This window comes from Motacilla alba, chromosome 8 (genome assembly GCF_015832195.1).
Source record: "Motacilla alba alba isolate MOTALB_02 chromosome 8, Motacilla_alba_V1.0_pri, whole genome shotgun sequence".
Taxonomy (NCBI): Eukaryota; Metazoa; Chordata; class Aves; order Passeriformes; family Motacillidae; genus Motacilla; species Motacilla alba.
The window spans coordinates 10,298,026-10,323,056 of NC_052023.1; the positions used below are offsets into that span (position 1 = coordinate 10,298,026).

Here is a 25,031-nt window from a genome sequence, read left to right on the forward strand (position 1 = left end):
CCTCCCGTGTGTTCTGCTGGGACAGCAAAGTGTTTCCAGTGTAAAATCCTAGCTCACTGACTTTTCTAGCTCCCCTTTAGCCAGATAAATCCAGAGGCAACTTTGCCCCAGGGCTTAGGGAGAGGCTGAGAAATCCACCCACATCTTCATTTGTTGAGTATCCAAGACTGGCCGTATTGGAAATATCACAAATTCAGAGGACATGCTCAGACAGTCACCAAGGGTGACAGCTCTTAGCTGTCACTGCACTCTTATATTTTTCATTTACAATGGTTTACCCTGAACTGGTGAGCAATGCTATTGCATGTTCAAAAATGTTGGAAACAATGTTTTGAGTTTCAGCTTCTCATTCAAAGGAACTGGTTTTTGTCAGCACATGACCTTGCTCACTTCTGATTGCCTGACCAATCTGAAGGAAAATGTTTTCCAAGCAAAGAATGCCACCCATATCCCAACTGAGATGTGCAGAGCTGGGAGCACAAGTCGTGTGCTATGTAGAATTCCACCACAGTGCACTGAAATTACTCTAATCTGAAAACAAACAGGCAAAAACTGCTTATGGCTAAAACAATGAGACATTAAGTTCAAACATTTGCAGCACAACAGCAACAGAGCAGACATGAAATGACAAGATCTTCCTACATGCTCCTGTTCCAGTTCTAGATGTCAGGAAAAGCAGCAGAGTAATTTTGTTCTCGCCGCTTAATTTCAGTTGATACAAAAACAATGCTGGTTTTATTCTAGTTACTGTAGTTGACTGTTAATTCACTGGTAGCCAAAAAATATCAAGTAGGGGTTTCAAAGAAATGGAAAAAGTTTATTAGGCAAGGATAAGAACACTGGCCCAAATTTCAAAATATCCAAGAACATCCTGTCTTTCCCGACATGACAGTTTTAATTCTGATTTCTCAGCTTCATGTTTTGCATAGAAGATGACATTTGTATGTCACTGGGATTGCATCAGCTGGTAAGCGGACGTGCCACAAAACCCTTTCCCCAGCAGAGCTGTAGTTACAGTGTCCAAAACACAGTGAGTAAATGGTTACATCCTTGAGACTGTGTCGTCATTGGGAGCACCACGGTGCTAACACCACCCACACTTGCACTGGGCCCATTCCCACGGTACCGCTCAGGGGAGACACAGGGTCTTTGCCTGGAGGGAATTTCACTGGCCAATTTAACATTTAAGAGCTAACTTTCTAATGTGAGTCTTGCAAACCACAGAGAATTAATCACATTACCCAACCTTATGGGAGGACTGCCAAACTTTCTTTCAAGCATACTCTGTTCGGAGAATAACAGTAGACAGAAATTGAAAGTGAACTTTCGTTTGGTCACCAAGTATCTGTCCAACTCTATTCTTTCTACAATACATCCAATGATATTTATGGAAAAATAGGAGGCAATTTTCTTATCTGCTTCTGTTCTTCAGTAGTTTCTGACATGCCACTATCTTAGTATCACCTGCTCTGCTCTCAAAAATGATTAGAAGTTAGGCATCATGGACACGGCTGTGCCAAATTTGGCTTGCAATGCCCTGCACACTGTGTCAGTGCTATCTCACCACACACACCCTTGTGCCATGCCCCAAAGACATACCAAAGCAACCACCACACCTCCTGTGTTGAGCTATGAAAATAAAACTCTCTCAAACAACTTAGCAGGCATCTCATTATTTGTGGCTTTTGCTAAGACAAACCCCTCCCAAATTCTACCATCTTTCCTCAGGAATAATAATCTAGTGTTAGACCAGTTCAAAGCCTGTCTTCCTGCTCATGGCCCTCTGTGTGCTTGGGTGCTCCTGTATCACCAAGCAGTGCTGCTTTCAACCAAATGGTTCAAGAGCTACAGCCCAAGAGCAGCCAGTGTCGAGGCAGGAGCCTCTTGGGATGCCTCCCACTGCACAGAGACTGCCCAGTGCAGCTTAGCCCTGGAAAGGGCTACACGACCACTGCTGCAGACGTGGCCATGACGAGTCTCTGACCTGTTCTGGTGCCCAGCAAGCATTGTGAGCTGGGAATGGCAAAGCCTAGAAATCATTGGCAGCCCTCTCCCCTTGTCAATTCTCTGCCACAGGCGTTGAGTTTGGCCTTGCAAGCTGTGTGCCAATGGTTACTGTCCAGGCTGGGGCCTATGGAGGTACCAGGCTTAGCATCCCCTCTCCAGCACCTGTAAACAACTACAAGGGCAACCTCACTGGAAAACGTGTCCAGAACTGAAAGACCATATTTTCAAGCCTGGCCTGCTTGTCTAAGACCAAACATATGGAAAATGTAATATCCAACATAATGCTCCCCAGAGATCAGCCCTTTGCTTGGTCCCGTTTGAGAGAACACAGAAGACTGACAGATGAGCCAGGGATGACACTAAAAGGCCTGTGACAAGCAGAAGCAGAAAACACAGCAGTGGTGAGTGACACATCACCACAGCACTGCTGGGCAAAGCCTGCCTGAGCCTCTGGAGCATGGCTCCTTCCATGTCCTGTCCTCCACGGGTAAGGTGAGCACACCCATGGTGAGAAAAGTGTAAAGGCAAGAGATTTCTGATCTTGTGCTGTGTCAGGAACCACAGCAAGCTCCGGGCAGTGCAAACACAGCCAGTTTGCTCCAGGTCAGGAGATCAGAAATGCCTTTAGCGGTACAGACATAGGACAGGTTCTCCTAACTGCTCCTACACTGTTCTCTGCTGCAAGCAGGAAGACAAAAGGCTTCACCTCAAGACATGGATGTTTCATCTTCCATTCTGCCCCCTGAAGAGGCTTTAAAAGACTGACTTCTACTCACATAAGGAACGAAGTCAGTCAGCAGAAATGAACACTGCAGCTCCTCTGGACTCTGTTGAGGCTGACCATTACCTCGTGGGCTTGTGCTGAAGATCCAGTGCTGGTGACTGAACCAGGGCTGGAACTGCTCTTTGCTTGGTGCATGTGAAAAGCTCTTGCTGCTTTTCATTCCATGCCTGGGTCATTCCTGTGTCACTGCCCGCTGGACTGGAAGGAAATGACTGCTGTAAATCTGTTTTTAGAAATATTTAACTCCCTTAGTATGTTAAATGAATTCCAGTTATTTATGGGATTTTACTTAGTTCAGGGTAAGACTTATTGGATTGTTCAGACTATTCCAATTGTTACCTTTTTCAATAAAAGGGTAAGTGTTACTGAAGAATAAACTCCCTACAAACAATAATGCACCTGGATATTCAAACTGGTTTGACTACTATATTAAATAATTTGAGGAAAAAATCCAAAAATTTGCTTACCTGGGAAAAATTCTTACCTTAGTTTTATCAGTTACAGACCTGATCACCTAAGAGTAACAAAGTTTTCAAAACAAAAGAAATCCAGAACAAAACTACAATAGTCATCTCAACATACATGAACTATCACTTCTGTTTCTTTATGTTTGCATGGGAGCAAACTCAAACCTACCCTTTGTTTCCTTTAGCTGAAAACTGTGGAAATGTGGCACAGAAAGCAATTTGGCATCATTCATTGTGAACAGGCAAACGCCTGGCATTCTGTGGAGTGGTGCCTGTCCCAGGAGCTAACAATGCACACTGCTGCTCCTAGAGCTACCTCCACCCACGCGCAGAAACAGCTGCAACAGTGGGCTTCAAAAAACACAGCAGAGCATCTCAGTGCCCTTCCTTCAGCTTCCCTGGCTATCCCTGGCTGGGAGTGGGACAGAGCCTGCAGGACTGGCTGTCTGCAGCTGAGCAAAGGGAAGGGCCAGCAGCTGGTGGCTGGAGAAAGGACAGCCCAGCAGGCTCCCTTCTGCCACTTCCCTGCTGAGTTCCTCAACACCCAAGCCCAGTCCAAGTATTTTCGACCACATCTAACCCGATGCACAAGCTCTGGTTCACCATTTGCCATAGAGCAGATTCCTGTGCAGTGCAGGGAGTATTTCTAAAGCACGTAAGGATTTAACAGAAGGCGACCAAAGGCATGACTTTACTACACTCTACCTGCTCTGTGATAAGCACACACACACTCACCCCAAGCTAAATGAGAGTTCATGGTCTACTCTTCACTGAGAAGCAAACTCCCTTCAGTTCCTTGGCATCTCTCATGAGCAGAAGCAGGTGGCTGGGCTTGTACCAAGCAGAAGCTGGTATGGAGCATTCCCCTGCTCCCCAGCACCAGTTTGCCTGAGAGTCCCTTCTGCAGCAGCTCATGGACTGGTCCCACTGCAGTGGCAATGGGTGGAACAGCCCAGCCCACACAGCAGATGTGTTGCCTGGCAAACCCAAAGCTTTACAGTGACACTGAGTCTCTACATTTAATGGATTGCAGCTGCAGTGGCCCTTACCTGTCCTTCTACCTGCCCTAGAAGATGCCATCAGGCTGCAAAAAAGGGAGAACCACATAACTGGAAAGGATTAAGTGGAAGACTGTTCTACTCCTGCCATCCCCATCTCTCTTCTACTCCACAAAGACCCAACAGGATCTAAGACACAGCCTTCACAAAGTCACAGTCCAGTAAAAACAAGCCCAGGAGACAAAGTTTGCTGACACCTGGCAACTCATGGAGGAAAGGTCATGATGATGAGACAAGGGAGCTGAAAACTGCCTAAGGAGCAAAGGATTCCTGCTGGCACCTGCAGAAAGGTTCCCTGCCCACAGGAAAAGCCATCTAAGAGCTACAAGAAGCCATGGTCAGGACGTGCTAACACTCCAGCATCAGAGGTTAAACCCTGAGATGCCAGCACCCTGCAGAGGTGCTAATCCATGGCTGGGTGCCTGAATCAGCCTGGTAACACCTCCTGCACATGGCTCCTCCTTCACCAGCTTAGTGCTGAGGCTGGGTGAAGTCCAAAGAAGGATGCTTTATTTCTTTAGTTTATAGATTCAACCATTTCCAGTACATGAACAAACAAAAGGCTTACAGAGTTGGGTTAAATCATAAACAGATCCATGGATGCACAGCACCAGCATAGAGAGAGAAACAAACATTGCAGTCTGCACTGGGGTCCTCAGACTTCTGATAATTTGTGTCACCTGAAATGTTCTCCTTTCTGCCTCACACCAGGCTCAGGGCTCCCAGAGGAGCCACAAAGACACTACTCCCATGGCTCTGAGGGCTACTGACTGGACAGGACAGTTCACTACACAGCCAAAGGCACCACAGCAGTGACCACCCCTAGGGGTCTGTGCCCCCAGCAGTGACACCTCTGAGCTAATGCCCGTGCTTGTCCCCCATTAAAATGCCTGCAGTGTAAGGGGTGCTATTGGCAAGCTTGAGCCACCAGCTGCAGTACCAGTGATGTCTGGTTTCAAGCCCCAAAGATCTGTATAAACAGAACTTCCACCTGAACAAAAATCACATTTGGCTAGTGAGAAAGCCAACCCTGCACCCGTGCATTAACATTATTCTTTAATCAGAGAGAGGATCTTTACTAGATATTCTTTTTTTTATGCTAAACCTGCATTTTCAGGCATTAACAATTATTTTCCCCAGATATTGCTAGGAGCCCAAAGTTTGTTCTTTATGATCAGCTTATCCCAAGAAAGGGAAGTCCACATACAGTGTGGAATAGCTCTCCCACTCTTAAGACTTCAGTAGGACTGAAGAAAACTTCTAAAAATCTTTACCAGTTAGTTCCAGAGAAAAGTCACTATTCATTGTGAGTGTGAGTTTTTCTCCTTGCTGAGGCTTTTGGCTACCAATGCCATGAGTGCAATCAAAATGCACATCTGAGTTGTACCCCATTACTATACTCCAGGATCATCTGGCCCAAATTATATTATCAAAGCAGAGGATGTTACTACATTCACCCTTTATTGAATCCTGGGAAAAACGCCTTGAGATCAGCCTCAAACTATTTTACTTGCTCTGCTCAACCTTGCTGGAAAAGCCCCCAAATTACAAAGTTAATTGGCAGCACATTGTTACCATATGTGGTGTGCAAGAGAAGCACTGAAGTTTATTTAGGCATCAGAACCAAAGGAGAGTGGAATATTACTGCTCTTTATGAGGATTTTGTGTTGGCCTTGATTACGAAGGCATCCCCAGCCTTGATCCTCCAGCGTGCAGCCTGCCCAGCACAGCACAGCACAGCACAGCACACTGCAGCACGGGGGCACCCGTCTGCCTCCAGCCCCATCTCCCAGGAGAAACTCTGGACACACTCACTGCTTGCTGTGCTTTTGCTTACTAGTCCTCAGCATTTTCCTTCCCCATGTTCATATGCTTCTCTCTTGAGTAAAGTTTTCCAGGCTATCTCTCATTGCTAAAGCACAGCCCCAAACCCAACCAGCAGCTGCTGGGTCACACAGATGTGGAACAATCCTCCTTGCTGCCCCTCTTGTCTGGCCAGATCACTCACAAATCTTCAGTGAGAGCTGGATTCTTGGTCTATAGGCTCGGATTTCCACTCTTCCCATGTAAAATCTGAGCAAAACATGTAACAAATTTGTATCACCAGGGCCTCACTCAGACTCTTCCCTCTTTACCCCGACAGCAACAGCTCCTGATGGAGCCTTTGCACTTACAAAGCTCTAAACTTTGCAGCGGTGCAGCAGAATTCGTGCAAAGCCTCAGCAGTTCCATGACAGCAATCCATAGCTGATGTTTGCAGTACAATTGTAGCCACAGGACAGGAACACTCTCTGTTTTTAATCTCTGGCAGAATCCCTGTATCAGTGTCCTTGCACAGCCCAGGCTATACTGACAGCTCAGCCCCACACAGGCACCTGCAGAGCTCCTGCTGTCCCATCTGGAGGGATAAACTACAATTCACACAGTCTACTAGGGGTCACAGGCAAACACTGCTTGCCTTAAAGAACCATAAACTACTCTTAAATGCTCAAATAGACTTTTGTGAAGTGAAACATCAGGTTTCAATTAAGATGCCTTCATTTCCCAATCTGATGTGTGTTAAACAACCTATCAAAACCTCATAAACTTCAGTTCACAGCATTCTCATTTCCGGATTCTCTCTTCTCCTTTCAGTTTAAGCAATAACTTGTGTATTAAAACAATGTGCTTAAAAAGAAAAATAAATTGGAAAAAAATAAAGTATGATGATTTTTGTCCTTTATTGGGACAGCACTCCTGATTTTCTGAAAGTCACATCAAAAACCACATTGTTCTAAGGGTAAATTCTGGAGAATGCAGAGAGATGAAGTAAGCTAATTCCTAGTGACTGGAATATTTGCAATAAGATACCTTCAGTGCACAGAACAAAAATCCAGAGTTCCCAGAATCCCATGACAGCTTCTGTACACAGCAGTGCATTTTTCAAAAGGCCCACTCCATGTGGCCGAATCTGTCTGCACACCTTGCATTTTGCATTTCGAGAAGGAATGTCTTATCTTGAGGCATCCACCCATCTGACTTGCACAAAACAAAAGTCTCTAATATTCCAGAAGTCTTCATGATATAATTAGAGCATGGAAAATGAGGCACTATTCAGTCTAGTCCAAATCCCTGCTGCGACATAGCAAATCTCCTGCACGGATGGCAGTGGAAGGACAATGCCAGGGGCAGACCAAGCAGACCTTGTCCAGCAAAAGGGCTTCTCTCTGGTTTTGTCAGCTGTGCTAACGTGCCCAAAAATGTCACGTGTGGTCTCTATCAACAACTATATCACATGTGTACATGAGCAATTTACCCACCCAAGTAATACTTACTCTAATGGTTGATATATTACGTAGAGCAAATATAAATAGGTTCTGAGGACAGTGTTGCAATGTGAGATAATCCAGAAAACCCAAGTCACCACCTACTCCAACACTAACACTCCAAAAAGCTGCACTGGGGTTGAGAGGTACAAGAATGAATTAAGGAATTTTGTTCATAAATATGAGCTAAAACTGTGGTTTGCATTCTTTTCTTTTGTGAGCTTTCACATATAAAACTTGTTGGGATAAGACCAGAATTTCTTACCAAAGGCCTCATAAAGCAAACCCTTACCCTCTTCTACTATTGGCCTGGGATGCAACTTCACAGTGGCTTTCAAGGCACTGCTAAAGTGTTGATGATCCCCCGCCCAGATCCTTGGATCGGGAAGGTTCTTGCCTGGGTCTGAAGGAGTCTGAGAGCTGTCACTGTAACAGAGCCAAAGTCCCTCCCTTTAAGTGTCCAACAGTGGAGGCCCAAAGGAAAAATAAGAATAGTGTAAGCCTCCTGTGCTGCTTGGTCTCACATCCTTCTCTGAGGTTTTGCTCCCTTTGCTTCATACCTACCCCTCTGCCCATCAGGCCGTTGTTGAAAGGCAGACCGATGAAGCTGAAAGCTGCCTCCTGGATGAAGAAGGGATTCAGGATACGAATCTCATGAGGCTCCCTTGGGACACGGGTTGCCACTGACTTCCAAAAGCCATCAGAGGCACTCTAGTAACAAAAACAAAAACAGAAACAAAACAAAACAAAAAGTAAAAAATAAAGATAAAACAACAAACAGAATTATATACTAAATACAGCAGATTTCTATTATTTTATTTTAAAAATATATTACAATGCACTTCTGCAGCAGTTCCCATTGTCTCTGCTCACTGCCACAGGGCAGTAGTATGATATTGTAGGGGACCTGTGTCTCTTGGAGAGGTGGCAGCAGCAAGGACTGATGCAGTTGAGGCAGTCTGGACAGTAACTGTGAGGGAGACAGACAGAGCAGGTCTTCAGCACGAATTACCCCCTTCCTGGTGCCATCTTTTCACTCTTATTGGTACTTCAGCTGGTTTGATCCATGGATTAAGCATTCCAGCACATCCTGTGATCACTCCCACCTGCCTCCAAGGAGATACACCATTGGATAGCAAATGCTTTTAAGAACATTCAAAGAGAAAAAGATGACTGTATAGCCCTACTTGCAGTGTGAGCTACATGCATACACTTTATCCTAGATTTGTCCTCCCCTGTTAGGTTTTATGTGAATGAAGCTGTAAGCTCACACAGATATCATCTTGTCTTGTGAACAGTCAGGAATGTTCATGGAACAAGGGAAGAAACAACTAAGTATGTCTATTATTTTTACCCAATTCAAGTTTTCACTCTGCGAACATGGAAGAACAATGTCCTTGATGTATGCTGCACTCCTAGACAGCCTTTCCTGGGGAGGGGCTGGTGCCACTCTGCCACATGGCTTCCCATCCTTGCTCATTGATGGCTTTGCATCATTGCTTCCCATCATTGACACCTTTCCAGGTGTCAGCAGGCACAGCACAGAGTGCCCCCAAAATAACCAGAAGCTCTGTGTTCACAGGACTTAGGGAGCAATTGCATTCCAACGTTCCACTTCTGTTCAGGTTAATTCAGAGCGAGACACAGGGAGGATGAAAGGAATTATAATGTGCTGACCAGCTTCTTGGGCAGGATAACCTGACTGAACACCTTCTTCTTGAAGCATTGAGCCATCTTCCCTGAGATCTCCATGACAAGAAACGGACATTACACTACATTAAAAGGACACACTCTGGAATTCATTATCCACACCAGCTTTGGGTTGCTTGCAGCTTAGCAGTGACTTTACAGCTGCTCTCACGGCACTGATGAAAATGTTGATTATCCACTGCAAAATCCTCAGGAGCTTCCTCTGCCCAGTAGTGATTACCCCTGCAATTACAAACTGGAATTCTGCCCCAGCCAGAATGCCTGCTGCATTTCACATGCTCCCTGTCCTGTGCTCAGCTCCTGTGAACTCTCACACCACGTGTTGCTAAACACCTTACAGAGTGTTTTTTATGGAACAATCCCATGGATATCTTTAGCTGCTGAATTTCATACCCTGCAACTTTGGCAGATGGCATTAACAGAGCTAACCTGAGGAGGGTGCACACTGTCATCCAAACCAACACTCCAGGAAAGCCAAATCCCATTGTTATCTGTGCCTCCTCAAAACTGCCCAAACATAACACACTTTTAACAACCAGGGCAAGCATCCCATGGGTTTAAGTTCACATTTCATCAATGGCCAAGTGCCCTTGGGACCCTAAATCGAAAAAATTCTTAATTATCACTCATGTTCTTTCATCATAGTAGAATTAGAAAGAATGCCTGGTGTCAAAGCAGTCTAACACTTTCCATTATAATAAGACATTTTCAGCCACTGAGTGATCCCAGCATTTAAAAAAAAAAAGAGAGAAAAAAACTTTACAAATATTAATAAAGTATAACATCCATTTGACCAAGGGATTTGAAGGATTTGGTACACCAGCTGGGGTTTGCCTCCTTGTGAAAATTCATTAAAAATTGGATAAATATTAAACCTTTGGAATTTCCTAAGGGCACACGTAAAGTAGAGGCCTTTCAGTTCCAGGAAAGGAGGGGGGAAAAAAAAGGGTCACAGACTCCACTTGCATTAAGCATGCTCCAGGTCTCACAAAAATGAAGATGATAAACAAAAATCGTGAACAGCTACTCATTCAGTGAAACCATCTTATCATGGGCATAAGCAGGCACACCCTGGAAAAATAGTATGTGACCTTGAAACTAAAATAAATTTATAAGTTTAATTACGATTTCACATACACCTCTAAATATGGCATTGCCCAAATTCTGTGAACAATTCAAGCCAAAGGTCTGCAAGCTATTTAAAGTGGACAGAAGATGCCTTTTGTTTGGACTTACACTCCATAGGAGATTCTACATAAGTTCTGGGATTTAGGTAGGTTTTATATGGCTTTTACATTACAGATACAACACTAAATAGAAGAGAAAAAGAAAAGAAAGTTATAAACATTTGAGAGTTTTATTCCTTGCTGCTGCTGGAGCTGAAATAACCAGAAATACCACTGCTGTCCATCTTCCCAGCACTGTGTGAACCACAAGGACCACACCTGGGCTCCTCTCAGCTAGTTCAATGCCAGTGCAAAATAAATGAGGGTGCCTATCCCTAGCTGGAAATACAACCAGTCTGCTTTACTCTCTTATGTTTAACTGTTTCTCCTGTTGTTCTTCATGACTATTTCCCCAAGCACGTCCTTCAGCTATCACACTGCTCTGAAGTTGCTCTGGCTTCTCCCTTCTGTCTCATTTCTATTTGCTCTCTGTTCTTCCCTGTAACTTCACTGGGATTAATATTGGGGGACACCTGGGGGAGTCTTTCATTTTGGTGCGTTTTCCCGCTGTAATTTCTAAAACAATTACAGTGAGGAACACGGAGTCTCAGCAGGCAGCTCTCACTTCCACCTACAGAGCAGGCAAAGTCCCACGCAGCGCTAAAGAACCAAAAACTGTTTTCCTGGCTTATAATTACTGAAACCCCAGCCTTGTGGTTTGGCTCTCCAAGCCCCGTAGCCCTGAGCTCCCTTCTCGAGCACTGTGGTTTTGCTCTGCAGCTTGTCCCGAGCGCAGCACCAGCCCTGCGAGCCCGGGGCTCCTCCCGACACAGCCCCGGCAGCGCAGCCCCTTCCGAGGCTCCGCGCCACCGCCGATGCTGCGCCTGGCTGGACGCTCAGCCTCATCGGACCCAGATGCTCAGAGAGGTTTCCAAAGCAATTACTTCCCGTCGGGGAACGCTGTCCCTTTTTTTTGGCTGGGAGGAGACCCGAGGAGCAGCAGGCATTAGGAGGGAGGGCACGCTTTTCCTGCCAGATTGGGCAGCTCAGACGCGCAGTTGGAGGCTGGGGGCATCCTCTGTTGTCTGCTGCAGTGGCTAAACCCGCAGCGCTTTAGGGTGGGCTTGTCACAATGAAACAACTCCTGTCCTGATCAGCACAATGATAAACAGTCAGAAAGCTAGTCTGAAAACTGCTTAGGCAATGTTCCTGCAGTGCCTCATCACCTCCTGGTACCGAGGAGGAAACCAGAAGGCGTCCAGGGTGGAAACTGTGTATCCTTGTGTTAAGCTTCCACTGTTATTACTCGTCCCTATTACTGAGCACTCGGAGTCCCAGGCACAGATCAATGTTCACAGTGCCAAAGGCTGCCAAAGGAAGCTTATACAACACAAGCATAAAGAAACAAGCATCACAAACAGGCCAACAGGAGAGCATGAATGAAGAACAAGCCTACGAGGACCATGGCATTTTTAAGCAATCTTGGAATGTTTTCAAAATTGTATAATTGCAAAGGACATCACTAAAGGCTTCAGAGAGAAGTATTTTAAAAGTACAAAAGAATTTAGATAGGCCAGGGCTTTCAAGCCAGTCTCTTGTACAGCTCCCACCCAGCAAGAGAGGCAGAAAGAGACACCACACCTCTATAGACACCACTCCAGGAATAAACTGGTACAGACATAACAGACCAAAGATAGCAGATTAGGAGGAAGGGATAAAAAGTGGCAGGGCTCACCAAATAGCTCCAGGGACAAGACAATCCAGCTGCAATCCCTCATTCTGTCCATTTGCAGAATACTGAAGGCTAATAGGCACAGCCAGTTGTAAACTATTTTTTGTCTCCATTCAGTTTTCCATCTCCTGTTCTCAGATTTACCAAGGCAAATCACAACATTCTCTAAAATAAGATATGGAAACTCAGAGCCTTAGCCAAGAAGCACCTCAGTGGAAAATACAAACCACCAGAAACAGGCTGAGTCTCCCACAACAACATTTCTAATATACTGAGCAAAAAGAGAGGTAATGCCATTGCATCCAGATGATACAGATGCTGCCTCTGTGACACTACTGGATTTATGAGTACAATAGCTCATTGAGACTTCTAGCTCTGATGGGAAGGGGACAGGAGGATTGCAAAGGTCACCTACAACATGCAACATGAAGTCTGGGTATGCAATAATTTGTGGCAGAGCAACCAAATGAAAGACTGGAGAAGGAGCCTGTGGTAAATGGAGATAACTGCTCTTTTGAACTCTGCTAACACCAGAAATGGAGAGGAAGGACATGAGGCAAAAAAAAAAAACCAACAAACGCCAAGGGATGATGCACCAGTCACAAGACCTCATGGTGCCTGTGAGCACATTGTTAATTGGAACCTCTGCCCCCACCGAGGCTGGAATGTGGTTTATTCTCTACCCGTCATCCACAAGCTCTCACTGCCAGACAAACAAGGTACAGCAAAACCACTGCAATCCATCTGCAGAGGCTTTTGAAAGGTTTCTGCTCAGGCATGACTGGATTAAATGTGGAAGGTGTGTTTCCACTAGAAAATAAGCATCTTATCAGCCAGTGCTGCATTTCTCAGCGGTCAAGTAGACACAGAGGCCTAGAAAATGCTCTTCTGCAAGTGGTAATGTAAATGAAGTTGCATCATTTGCACTGATTATCAAAGCAACAAGGAATTTTTAGGAACAAGAACAGAGGTGCTGAGAGCCTGCAGTCTGGGTTAATGGTCATTTGCCAGACCCACTAGCCTACACTTCAAACATATTTACCCAACTTTCTCAAAGCTATGGAGAACCCCTCACCATCATCTGCACATGGCTCTGATGGCCAGCATTCATTCTGAATGAACCTATCTTCAGTTTCTAGAGCCTAGAAATGCTCTAGAGACTAGTTCCACTCTTATCTGCCCCACTGAAAGGCTCTTACTCTGCCTGAAGTAGGAGCTTTGCCCAAGCCTTTCCCTCATCTTCTCTTGGTTCTGCTGTCAAAAGAGATGCAGCTCTTGGACTACCCAACAACATGATACTTCTAATTTTTTACCAGTTTTGTTTCTTCTCCTGAGGCATCCTCCCCCTGACCAAGTCTAAAATCAACTGGCTGTAATTTACCAGGCCATTCCCCCGTCAGTATGCTCCATCTGCCAACCTCCTCACAGCACCTAAAAGAACTCCTGACAGGTTATAAAGCCCAGAAATTTAGTTTTTAATAATGTTTTTACAAATGGAGACAAAAGCACCTCAAAACATGGCACTACTAGAGCTTTTTTTTCTTTTTAAAGCAAGAGTATTTTCTTCTTTGTTGGTAGAGCTGAGCTAATAGTTCACTACATTGGCTAGAGATAAGTTTCTTCAGGCTTGATAACCAAGTCAAAAACCACAAGAGAAAGGAAACTTATTCCAAGCAGCAGCTGTAAACTTTAAACACTGTGCCAGACATGTAACTTACACAGCACCCTGGCTACACATGAAACTGGAAGCTGTCCCTGCAAAGATTCCAGCTCAGAAAGCAGCAACTCCAGTGGTGACAAAATCCACCTGGGACAAGAGGGTGGCACTGCTGTGTCACACACCAGTTTGCTGTAACTCAGCAATGCGCTCATTCCCATGGATGTCAGGAAGTTTCTGCCCTGTTTACCTGCAAACACATATTGTGAATAAGCAGACAAGCATATTCAAATAGGCCTACTGAATTTCCAGCTTCATTTGACCTACATAGCTGAGTGCCACAGCTAACCCAAACACAGACACGAGGGCCTCCTGTGTGGCTGGTCTAATACCAGCTGCTGTCTTCTGATTCACAGGATTAAACAGCACAAGGCCAAGACCAGCTCTAAGGAGCCAGGAGAACAAAGCTATTTTTATGACATGTTGTAAATGAAAAGGAATTCCTCCTTAAAAAAAAAAGTATCCTCATGGTTTTATCCATGTAACTGAGAGCAAAATGTGGTTCACAGTTGCAAGATAACAAAACGCTGTCAAAAAAGAGATTGTCCTGTGAAGAAAATGGAACTTGGAACATGTCAGAGGAGCTGCAGAAAAACTGAAGATTTTTCTGATGAATGCTGTTTCAGAAGTTGAGGCATAAATGATGGCTCACATACGGTGTGTCAGTAGACATGCCTTCTCTATACAAACAGGGTGATGGATAGACTGTCCCACAGACTCTTTTATTCAAAATGTAACCTGGATTTTGAGCCAAAATTTGAAGAAATACTCATGTTCTGAAATGTCTTAGGAAACATGCAAGTTTTTAGTGAAAGGAAGGGATTTAGATAACTTATGTTTGCTTTGTGGTTTTTTGGTCTGTGAATAATTATCCTTCAATGAAAAAATACCTAAAGTAGTAGAGTTTCAGAAAAATCCTGAAGAAGAATAGACCCTATATCATCATTATATACATTATATAGGGTGTTTTATTCCCATAAGGGACCAGCTCCTTTACTTTGTTACTGTTTCTATGACATAGTTCATTAAATGTCATAGTCATATAACATTAAAAGGATACCAGGGTTGAAAGGGTCAGATCCACGTATTAGTAATTGCTGAAGTAGGACTGTCTTGCAATTTCAGCTCAGGATTGCTGTTGAGAACACTGACTTTTCAATCTTTCCACAAGATTTTTCTTATATCACCAGGTATCTAAGGGTTTTACAAACCATACTTTCACATTTAGAGCATCTCTGCAATACTTTATGTGTTCAACATCTCCTCAAGAGGAACCCCCAGTGCCTGTAACCAGGAGACCAATCTTCCTCCTCACATTTCCTCTCTGTTATCCATGTGTTCTGCAGCTCCTACAACTACTCATACAAGGCTGAATGTCTTACATTACAGAAATTAGTCCAAATCTCAGTCTTCCCTCTCCACTAGATAGACAGCTGTGTTCTAAGCAAGCCAGGATATAATTAAGCAATTAAGGATAACATCTGCACAGGAGAACTGAATTAACATTGAAAATGCAATGTTATTTTTTGGCTTTTTTTAGCTTTTGGCAGCTTGATTTCTATAATCACACAGCACTTTAAAAAGTCTTAAAGTGCCAGTGTTTTAGGAATTTCCTGCCAGTTATAAACCTTTCCTTTCTCTGCTGTCCCCATCACTCCTGCTCTTGCCATGTCCTTCCCTAGATGGCTGGGAGGAGAAGAAGGGGTTCCTGAGAGCCCAGGAGATGTTCCCTGCTCCCTGGTCTGCTGCCCTTGCCCCAAACTCTTTGTGGAGAAGTGACTGATGAGAAAATCCTACTTTGTTCTTACATCCCTGGAGATATTGCATCCCAACTAACTGTGAGAGGACATCTGACAGGCAGGACAGCGTCTAACAGCCCCCATGGAACATCAGACCAAGCCCTGGGGTTTCACAGAACAGCAGGAGCCACACCAGGCCGAAGAACTGGACAACCTCTGCAAAATAGGGTGGGAGATTTTTATGTTTTTTTAAACAGGGATACAACTGTACATTTTCAGTAGCCTCATCCTGAGACAGCTGAGTAATTTCAGCTGAACTTTCCGGCTGTGCCAAACATGTGGCACGGAAAACATCAGCTCAAAGATGCCAGTGTAAAAATGATAAAGCATTTTTCCCACCACTTATAATAGAAAATATGAGGTGATCCCAGCTATGATCCCAACCACATGCTCAGATACCTGCTCCACTTTACAACCATATGCCTGCTCAGAAGAAAAAAAAATGAAAAACATTTTAAAAAGCTGTCTCTGCAGGTTGGGTGACAAAGCACAAGGGCATCCCAGGACATCCATCAGCAAGGTCTTTTTTGGGGAGCTGAACTGGTTCACGAGTTTGAATACAAACAGCAACTCATTAAACAACATATATTTAGACTAAATTCTTGGCACATTACAACGAAAAAAGCTAAAGGATCACCACAGGAAGAATTACGGCCTAAAAGCCCTCATTGCTTTCTGAAGTTATCTCAAAGTGAGACTCCAGGGAAATTTTTACATTGTTTTTACAGCAAGAGTACACAGAAAATCTGTCTTCTCCTATTTTGGCATCTTTGCTGAAATGAGAAGCCAAATCATTTGTAAATTCACTGAGTGTTCATATAGAATATATACAAATTATTCAGTGTCCTCTAAGAGGAGAAGGCAGAAAGGTCAAAATAACAAGAAACTGGGAAGATGCCAGGAAGCTCCTGCCCTACTTTGTTTTCTAGACTTGCATTAATAATTAGTGTTTTACAGAAGAAGAGTTTTTAAGTAAGATTATTTAATATTCTTAAAAGATTTGAATTTAAATAAACCATAATCCAAACAGAACATTTACATTTAAAGAGTTTTTTTTCAAACAGCAGAAGTGCTGACTGCTTGGGCCAGGCTCTATATTTTCTGTCCTTGTCAGTTGTGGGCAAACTTCATGTAATCAAAAATGGTCAGAACACAAGAGATGGCCAAGATGAGAGAAACTTCCAAGTAGACCAAGCTACCAAGCTCTTGTGCATCCAACGATTTGGCAATTTTCCTCCAATTTAATGCCTCTGACTAAATAAACAAATAAAATTAAGACACTAACGGTTTTACAAACCTGTCTTAATTAAGAAGAGAAGAAACACCCTCAGACACTTAGCTTAAAATCACAACTGCAAGAATAGAAATACTACCAAAAAAAAAGTCAGGTCTTTCCTGAATCCCTCTTGCTTACTGCCTTCATATGGCTTGGTCTATTTTCACTTCTGTTGTCAGGACAAGTGTTTGCATTAAATAGCTGTGAGTCTTGAGGCAGGGGTGCCGCTCAGTCAGGAGGGGAAGGAGGTCAGGGATTCGCACACAGGAGCATCCTTCTCTCCTGCAGAAAGAACTGCCATTCCTCTTGGGTAGAACCAGAAGCACCACACACAGCTGGAGCACAGGGGGAGGGATAAATTTAGGAAGATAAAAGCACCCGGGGAGTTTAGCTACCTCTGTTTATTATAGCAGACTGAAGATAAAGGTCAACCCCCTGTCCTGGAGCCCTCGGTGCTTCGAGACAGAGAAAATGTTACAAATTGCTCAGACAGCTCTAACTATGCAAGTAATCCATGGAGCCTGCCAAGGAACACATGTGTTTCAGGCATAAATCGTCCAATCTATTCCTTTCTGAATTAACATCTGTCATCATGACACCATTCAAAATGACTGAAGACTGGATCATATTAACAACCACACATCTTGGATAAATATTTACTGTTCAGACTTTCTCCCCCTCCCCACTTTAAATAAAAAATGCAGATAGCGAAATTCCTGGAGCTGTGAAAGGGGAGTCTCTTTTCAGCCACTGACAGAAAGCATGTGATTTTATTTACAAAATCAAATTAGTGTTTTCCCCCTCCTCTGTGAGTCTCCACACCCCACACCGGTGAACTTACAGCATCCTGTGGTGTTGCAATGCTCTCCAAGAGCTCTTCTGGGGAATTCTGTTATGCTGGAGGTTGCTCACCTCAGAGACTCCACAAAGCCTTCTCCCTCTGGATGCAGAAACAGATCTAGCTAATTGTGCCCCAAGAAGAGAAAAATTTGCTGTGACCTTTGCAGACAACTGGATAAAGCAAATAACTTACTTCCATGACAAGCTGTCAGGTGTATTACTGGCTCGCTACCCTGCTCCCCATAGTCAACAAATGGGTCATAGAGAGTGAGGACAGGGGGTCCCAGAGTCACAGAACAGGAGGGTGGGAAGGCAACACGAGTGCAGCCCTGTTCTTTGTACTCCCAGCACACAGATTTTTCCCAGATACTGGATTAAGTCTGCATTACAGAAAAAAGATGTCAGTCAGTGCTCCCTTCTGCAAGTATGTCATCTGACAATCGTAAGGACAGATTTCTAGGAAATTATGTGTGTTAAGACTGATTTTATCTAGTCGAGCTTCTAGCCACCACATTCTGCTATTTCTTCTCAGCACAGCTCAAGAGGCTGAGAAAAATCCTGCTGAAATCTTTCTGGATATTCTGCATAGCAGAGAGCAGTGCTCCTCTATCACCAACTTCTCCTTCCAGTCCTTTACTCTCACACTTTTTGAGTGGAATTTGACCAAGATATCCAGTCTTGATTTCAAGACATCAAGAGCAAATTCATCAAGCCTGTAGGGCAGATGTAGCAAAAATACTTATACTGATATAAATGTGCTGCCTTTTTTGGTCGTTTGCCTAGCTTCAGATACACTTCTTCCTACAAAATTAAAAACTCTTGTGAGAAAAAATGTTCCCTCTAGGTAGAGAGAGAGACTACAAGTAAATCCCCCCAAAATCTCATGCATAAGCTAAATAAATTGAACTCCGTAACTAAATAAATTGAACTCAAATCTCTCAGACTAAGGGAGGCTTTGCAGACTTCAAATGATTCCTGTAGTCCTTTACTGAAGTGTTAACACAGAACATCTTTATTCTACTAACAGTTGCACGAATAGCCAACACCCTCTGGGTGACGTCTCAGTTTCACTGCTGGCCATGTCCTGGCACTTCTCCCATGCGCTGGATTTGCTGCATGGACGAACATCTGCTGCACATGTGGGCCATGCAACACCCTCAGCAGGCACGGGCTGCACTGGTGGTGGAACTACGGGTGGGACAGACACACACCTTGCTGCTGGAGAGGCCAGGTGGAGGTGAGGCCGTGCAAGCAGTGGGAAAGTTGGGGGATAGCCGAGAGCACCGTGGTGCAAAAGGGAGCACAACACAAATCCACAGGCGATCAGGCAATTTCATTAGCTCTGTCGTTTATGGAACTGCGTGTGTTTCATTAGGACTGCCATCAGATTTGGAATTTCTTTCTGTACATTGGCTCAGCTATTCCAATCAAGGCAGGCAACCTGAGTTTACAGGCACTATGACCTTGAAATGCACCTAGCAGGATTTGCATAATGCTGGTGTCTGAATATTGCCAGAGCCTGCCAGAGTGAGTGCAACATGAGCACCCTCCTGGTGCTTTTTCAAGACATCTGCACTAGCTCTTCAGCTGGCCCTCACATTGACTTTTCAAGATGTGGAAAAACTGCAACTCTAAATTGCCCATCTTTTCTGACTTTGATTGAGAAGGAAGGAGTGATCAAATGTCTAGGCGAGAGCAGCAACTGTCAGTTGTATGGCCACAGACATCAGAAGAGATTAGATGGTGACAATATTAGGAAGAAATTGTCTCAGGATAAAGCAGGATGGGTAGGCAATCCCAGAAAGGATGTCCTACTAGGGCAATGATACAGTCTTTTCAGGGGTAAATCTTGTTTGGGTCTCTTCATTTAAGAATGATGTACAGGAATAGAAACTAAAGAAATAAAAATCTGACTGGAGCTCTCTGGTTTTCATGCTACAGCTGGGATTACTGAGCCAGAAATGAAGATGATGCTGTCTTGGCAGATGTGGGATAAAGGTTCTTTAAGGGCTGCTGATGCCTAGCATGGCTAAATGCTTCTCCTCCATTAATGAAAGTATAGGGCAAGGATGACTGGTGTTAGGTAACAGCAACCAAAACAAGGGACAGAAAAAAAAAACAAAGGACAAAACCCATGCATAGTGTGGAAAAGACTAGAAGGGCTGACACACCAACAAATTGTATTTTAATTTTAAAGAGAAACTGTCTAAAAATTGAGTAATCAATGATATCATTCCTACAAGTATAGATACTTTGCAAACTTTTGACACCTGGATATTTTTCGTCCAGGAAATAGTGTGGTCATGGCTAGTTCTTAATTTCTTCATCTGCCCCATGAACTTAAGTGAATGATTACAGACTTGTAGATACTAATGGCTACCCAATCCAGCTGCACAAGTTTTACTGTCCAGGACACATCCACCTGGCAACACTGAATGCTATGAAGGCACATTGCAAAGGCACCAGAGCAGCCCCTGCCACCAGCTGATGCTCGACAGTGCACTTACACACACACTGTGCATGCCTGGCTAGGAGCAGCTCCCAGCTATGTAGTGACCTGCCCAATCTCATTTTGCTGTTGCAGGCAGGTATGTATGAAGGGCAAGCTCCAGCCTGCACTTCCCATACCAACAACTTTCCTTTGGGAATCTGGCCAGGAAGTCTCCCCCAAGGCCTACATTGCAAACTGGGTCATTTGCCTACTGAGGTTCCTGTATGGGCCTCACCACAGTGCTACCTGAAAGCTTGTTAAAAATCATAAAATACACAACTAAACTTTTCTCCCTGTCTTGGTCAACAGGGACAATGTTTTATATAGCATATCTACATATTTTCCAGTCTCTCTTCTAACCATGACTAGAAAAAACGGGCTTACCTTCTCTCATAGAGCACCAGTGTTCCTATTTCTCCTTAAATCTCCTGGAAATTGCTCTGATCTCCTAGGCCAGTGACAGAAAAGGATTTTTTTTTTTCATATGCAAGTCTTCCATGGTTCCCTTGGGCCATTCCCACCAATGCACTGCAATGGTGAAACAGCTCCTGACCATGGCAGCACAACCCCCTAGGCAGTATGGACTAGCCTTCTACAGAGCCAGAGAGATCAAAACCTTAAAACCCAAACAATGATGTCAAAACAATCCTACCAGAAAGACAAGCTAACTTCCAGCTACTCTCTGGCAAAGGAATATGGAATATTCTCCACAGAATGCATCACAGAGACTCTCCCACCTCATCTTCTCAGTCAGAGATTTGGTAGGAGCCAGAGAAGTCTGCCTCATGTTTTCACTTTCTTACAAAGCATTTTCTGTGCTTCAACATTTAGTCATGGCTCAGCCACCTTGACTGAGACACTGAATGATCCTGATGATGTGGTAGGGTATTCCCTGCTGCAATTCCTCCTAGAATTTCCCCACACTTGTGAGTAGAAATGGTTTTTAAACCATGTGCTAGGACCACTGGACAACCACCACTGAAAAGGCTTTCTTGCCTCTTCCTCACTGCAAGCCTCATCATGTCCCTTGAGCAGGCTGGCTGCCTTACTCACCAGCCATGCCTTCCAAAATTATACTTCTGAAGGGATTAGTTATAAATAGCTATTAAGGTGAAAACTCAAATTTGTGAAAGAAATTAAACAACCCTTAAGCTGACTTCTCAATTCAAAAGCTTTTCTTGTTTGTGATGGAGCAGCTTCTGTTCCCTTTCAGCTGCGTCCAAGGAGAGCAGGAGGACACAAGGCAATGCCCACCAGGCACATCTCTAAGCAGATGGGCTGAAGCTGTGTTTCAGCACAGGATGAGGCACCACAAATCTCTAACCAAGCTCTGCCTTCACAATGCATTAAGAAAACTCGCAGTGGGTTCACGGCTCCACCAAACCAGAATGCTGTCCCAAGAATCATCCCACATGTCTTTCTTACAATCCATGAAAACCTGAAAAGACACACTGTACACAAGACATTTAAAGCAACAAGCCCCTTGGAGGAGAAAAGAGAAAGAAAATATTTGCAATTCAAAAGCAAACTCTGGAGTGAATCTGCCAGTAGCGATGGCCACTCAATTTGTCACCCAAGGCAAAGGACAGTATTGGAAAAAGCAGATTCTCCCTCCCTAATGCAGACCCAGAGAAACCACCTGCACAAGTGCTGGTCTCACATTCCAAACAAGCTGAAAATACACACATGTGAATGAAGATTTCCTTGAGATGGGACAGCAACAACAGATTCACAGCCTCACTGCTTTCCTGAAGATGACAGGACGAGCATGATGGCTCCTCAGGTTTGTTTCAGGATGTAAACCAGCCCACAGGTAAGGCTATTTCATAATCTGAGGAACCCACAATGAAATACAGGGCTGTGACATTCACAGGCTGCCCTAGCAAACATGCAGCATGACAAGGCCATTAACTAATGGAAGAAGAGGAGCTCTAAACAAAAGCTCAGCAGACAGCACAAGTGCTGGCAGCAGTCCGGCCTTGGCTGCAGCACAGCAACACTCACTGATTGTGCCAGGAAGGTATCATAACACACATTCTACCACAACTAGGAGCATGCTGTTGGGTTAATACAATAATGTAGTTACCCAATAAAAAGTTGAATAAAACCTTCCCTAGCGCCCCATCCACAAGGTCTCTGAAGCAGCAGTCACACGCTGTGACACAGGAGCAGGGGTTATTGTCATGCCCACTGCTGGAGAATGATGGCTGTTGGGCACCACTGCTGTGTGCCATTGTCAGAGACATGTCCCTGCAAGGGACAGACAGCCCAGCCTGGCCTCCCTCACAGGCAGGTGCTCACTTGCTCCTATGACTTTCACTATCAAAGAGAACTTCTAGGTGCCACAGGCACTTTCTGCACAAGTGACTCCTCCTGGCAAAGGCTGCAGAGATTCCCACTGGAATCATCCACAGGCTCATTACCACATGAGCAGGAAGCTTGTGAGCTGCCAATTTCTAGAGGCACCTTTGCCCTCACTTGGCTGCTTTATTGCCATGTGCCAGATGTTCAGGGATGTGAGTCCTAGCAAGCCAGAGAGCTCCCTCTAATTCACTAATGACAGCCAAGAAACCACCCTGGAACTGGCCTCAGTACCAGGCTGAGATGGCTGCTTTGCATATCTGGAGCTTGTAAATTCCTGCTTGTTTCAGGAAGCATCTACTCTCCATGCAACAGAGAAACTTTCAGCTTTTGACCATTATTTTAAGAAGCAATATATGACCAAGCCTCTATCCCTCTGCAATTCCTCTGGTACTTTGTGTATTCAGAAAGTTTCTGTCACTGAAAGACCCGGGCAGATGCAGGAGGGTACAAGCACTGGGAAGCAGCAGGGTGGGTTACGATATATATATATATATATACAGATTGTGTCTCTTGGCAAAAATAACAGTCCAGGAGAAAGTTTAACTGTTCTGAGTGACTGTCCATGAGTAATCCCCCTCTGGGGATGCACTGGCAGCAGTTGTTTCATCAGCAAAGGGGTGCCTGGAAGTGTCACAGGCTCTTACAGCAATGATTCCAAGGCAGCACTGCCAGAGCACCACCACAGATGCACAAACAGCTCACATCTGTGACCCTTCTGCAACAGCCATGAGTTCATGGAACTGCAGCCTCTGGGACTCCAACCCACTTCCTTTCCACTTGGACACTGACTTATTAGGTCAGCATGGTGCAATACTCCCCTCTGCTAGCCATGTCACCTTTCTCCATCCCATACTACTTTGAGCTGCAACCAGTGCTATGATTTTCTCCTTTTGTTTATTCCAATGTTTGTCAAATGACTGAAATCAGGTTACCAGCGTTTTGGTCGCTCGGATTCACTCACCCTTCTCCTTCTTAAAGGCAGGTCTACATTCTCTGGTGATACACTACATTCTATCTTCCTACCAGACTTCAATCAGGAATGCAAGCTCAGCCAGAACTCTGTGATGCAGACTACATTCGTTTTGCTGTTGACAGTGAACATTTAGCCAAACCTGTCCTTTTTCTAGGTTAATGTTTTCTCTCAAGTTTTTACTTGCTTCCAGATTTTTCTGGTTTAGTGTGAAATAAAAAAGCGGTTGAGCTTTTACATTTCCTTAGGTCCATATTCCACTGCTCCTGCTTCTGGACACAGTGTCTCCCAGGGTGCTAAGACACCACACAGATACCAGGGAGGCTGTTGTACCAGACTGTATGTAACACATAAAATCCCCTGCCTCACTATTCTGCTAATGCTTCTGCATCACATTGATTCTTTTTCCTTATAACATCTTCTGAAAATCTCCTCTCTACACAGCACTTACCCCTTTTTCTCAGTATGCAACTACTGCCAAAAGACTAACACAACACAGAGCAAATCCCTCTCAGCTGCAGGGAGAATAAGCTTATCTGACCACTGACCCAGCAATAAATAGCCACTCGCCTTTCATTTACTCTTTCTCCAATAAGCTCCCTTTGATTTCACTTACTCAAGAGAAGACTAAGCAAGGATCCCAGTACCTGGCCTGGAATCTCTGGTCCAGCAGGTCCAAGATGCTCCAGGTGCCTGAAGGAATTCAGAAGTTCTCATTACCCACCTGCGACTGTACCATGGACACGCGCAGTTGCCATCAACAGTCACAGACAAAGGAAACATCAGAGGACAGAGATCAGCCCTTTTTTTTTGAGGAATGTGTTGACTTCCACAGCAGTTGTGTTCTTTAGCAGAATGCTTCCATTTTCCTTTTCTCCATCCTGAGGCCAGAGTCCTGACTGTAACCACTGGTTTGCAGTGTGTCTGCACGAAGTCTTGCAGATGGACACGTCAGATAAGGAATAAGCAATAGTGGCATACAGAGCTCTCAAGTCATGCAAGTGCCTCTACATAAATCCAGGAAAGGAAGAAACTCCCCTTTCTCTGGAAAATCAGCTGAGAGAGAAACAAACTCTTGACACACAGAGAGCACCGGGCAGGCATTTGTCATTTTGAACCTACCACACACTGCTGAAAATACTAACACTCCCTACCAGAACAAACAGACGCCTACGTGCTATTCCCATAGCACGGCTAGTCCTCCACTGGGTCATTCCTATCTCAGAGACAGCACTTTCTGCATTGGTTTCCTCTAGAAAAAGCAGCTGCGTGAGCCACCTGCTTGCAGCTAAAGCCAGTGACAGCAAGATCTCAGCCTCAAGTAGAGAGAAATCAGATGAGAGCA

General features: G+C 44.5%; 1 protein-coding gene across 11 annotated transcripts in view; it reads right to left on the reverse strand.

The window, feature by feature from the left end:
- The window catches only part of ST3GAL3 (ST3 beta-galactoside alpha-2,3-sialyltransferase 3), a 177,714-nt gene that overhangs the window by 17,425 nt on the left and 135,258 nt on the right, over window positions 1–25,031 (reverse strand). For all 11 annotated transcript variants that reach the window (XM_038144177.1, XM_038144186.1, XM_038144182.1 and 8 more), the window contains one exon: window positions 8,186–8,332. In XM_038144177.1, the coding sequence (XP_038000105.1) occupies window positions 8,186–8,332 (147 nt within the window). The remainder of the gene's footprint in view (window positions 1–8,185; window positions 8,333–25,031) is intronic.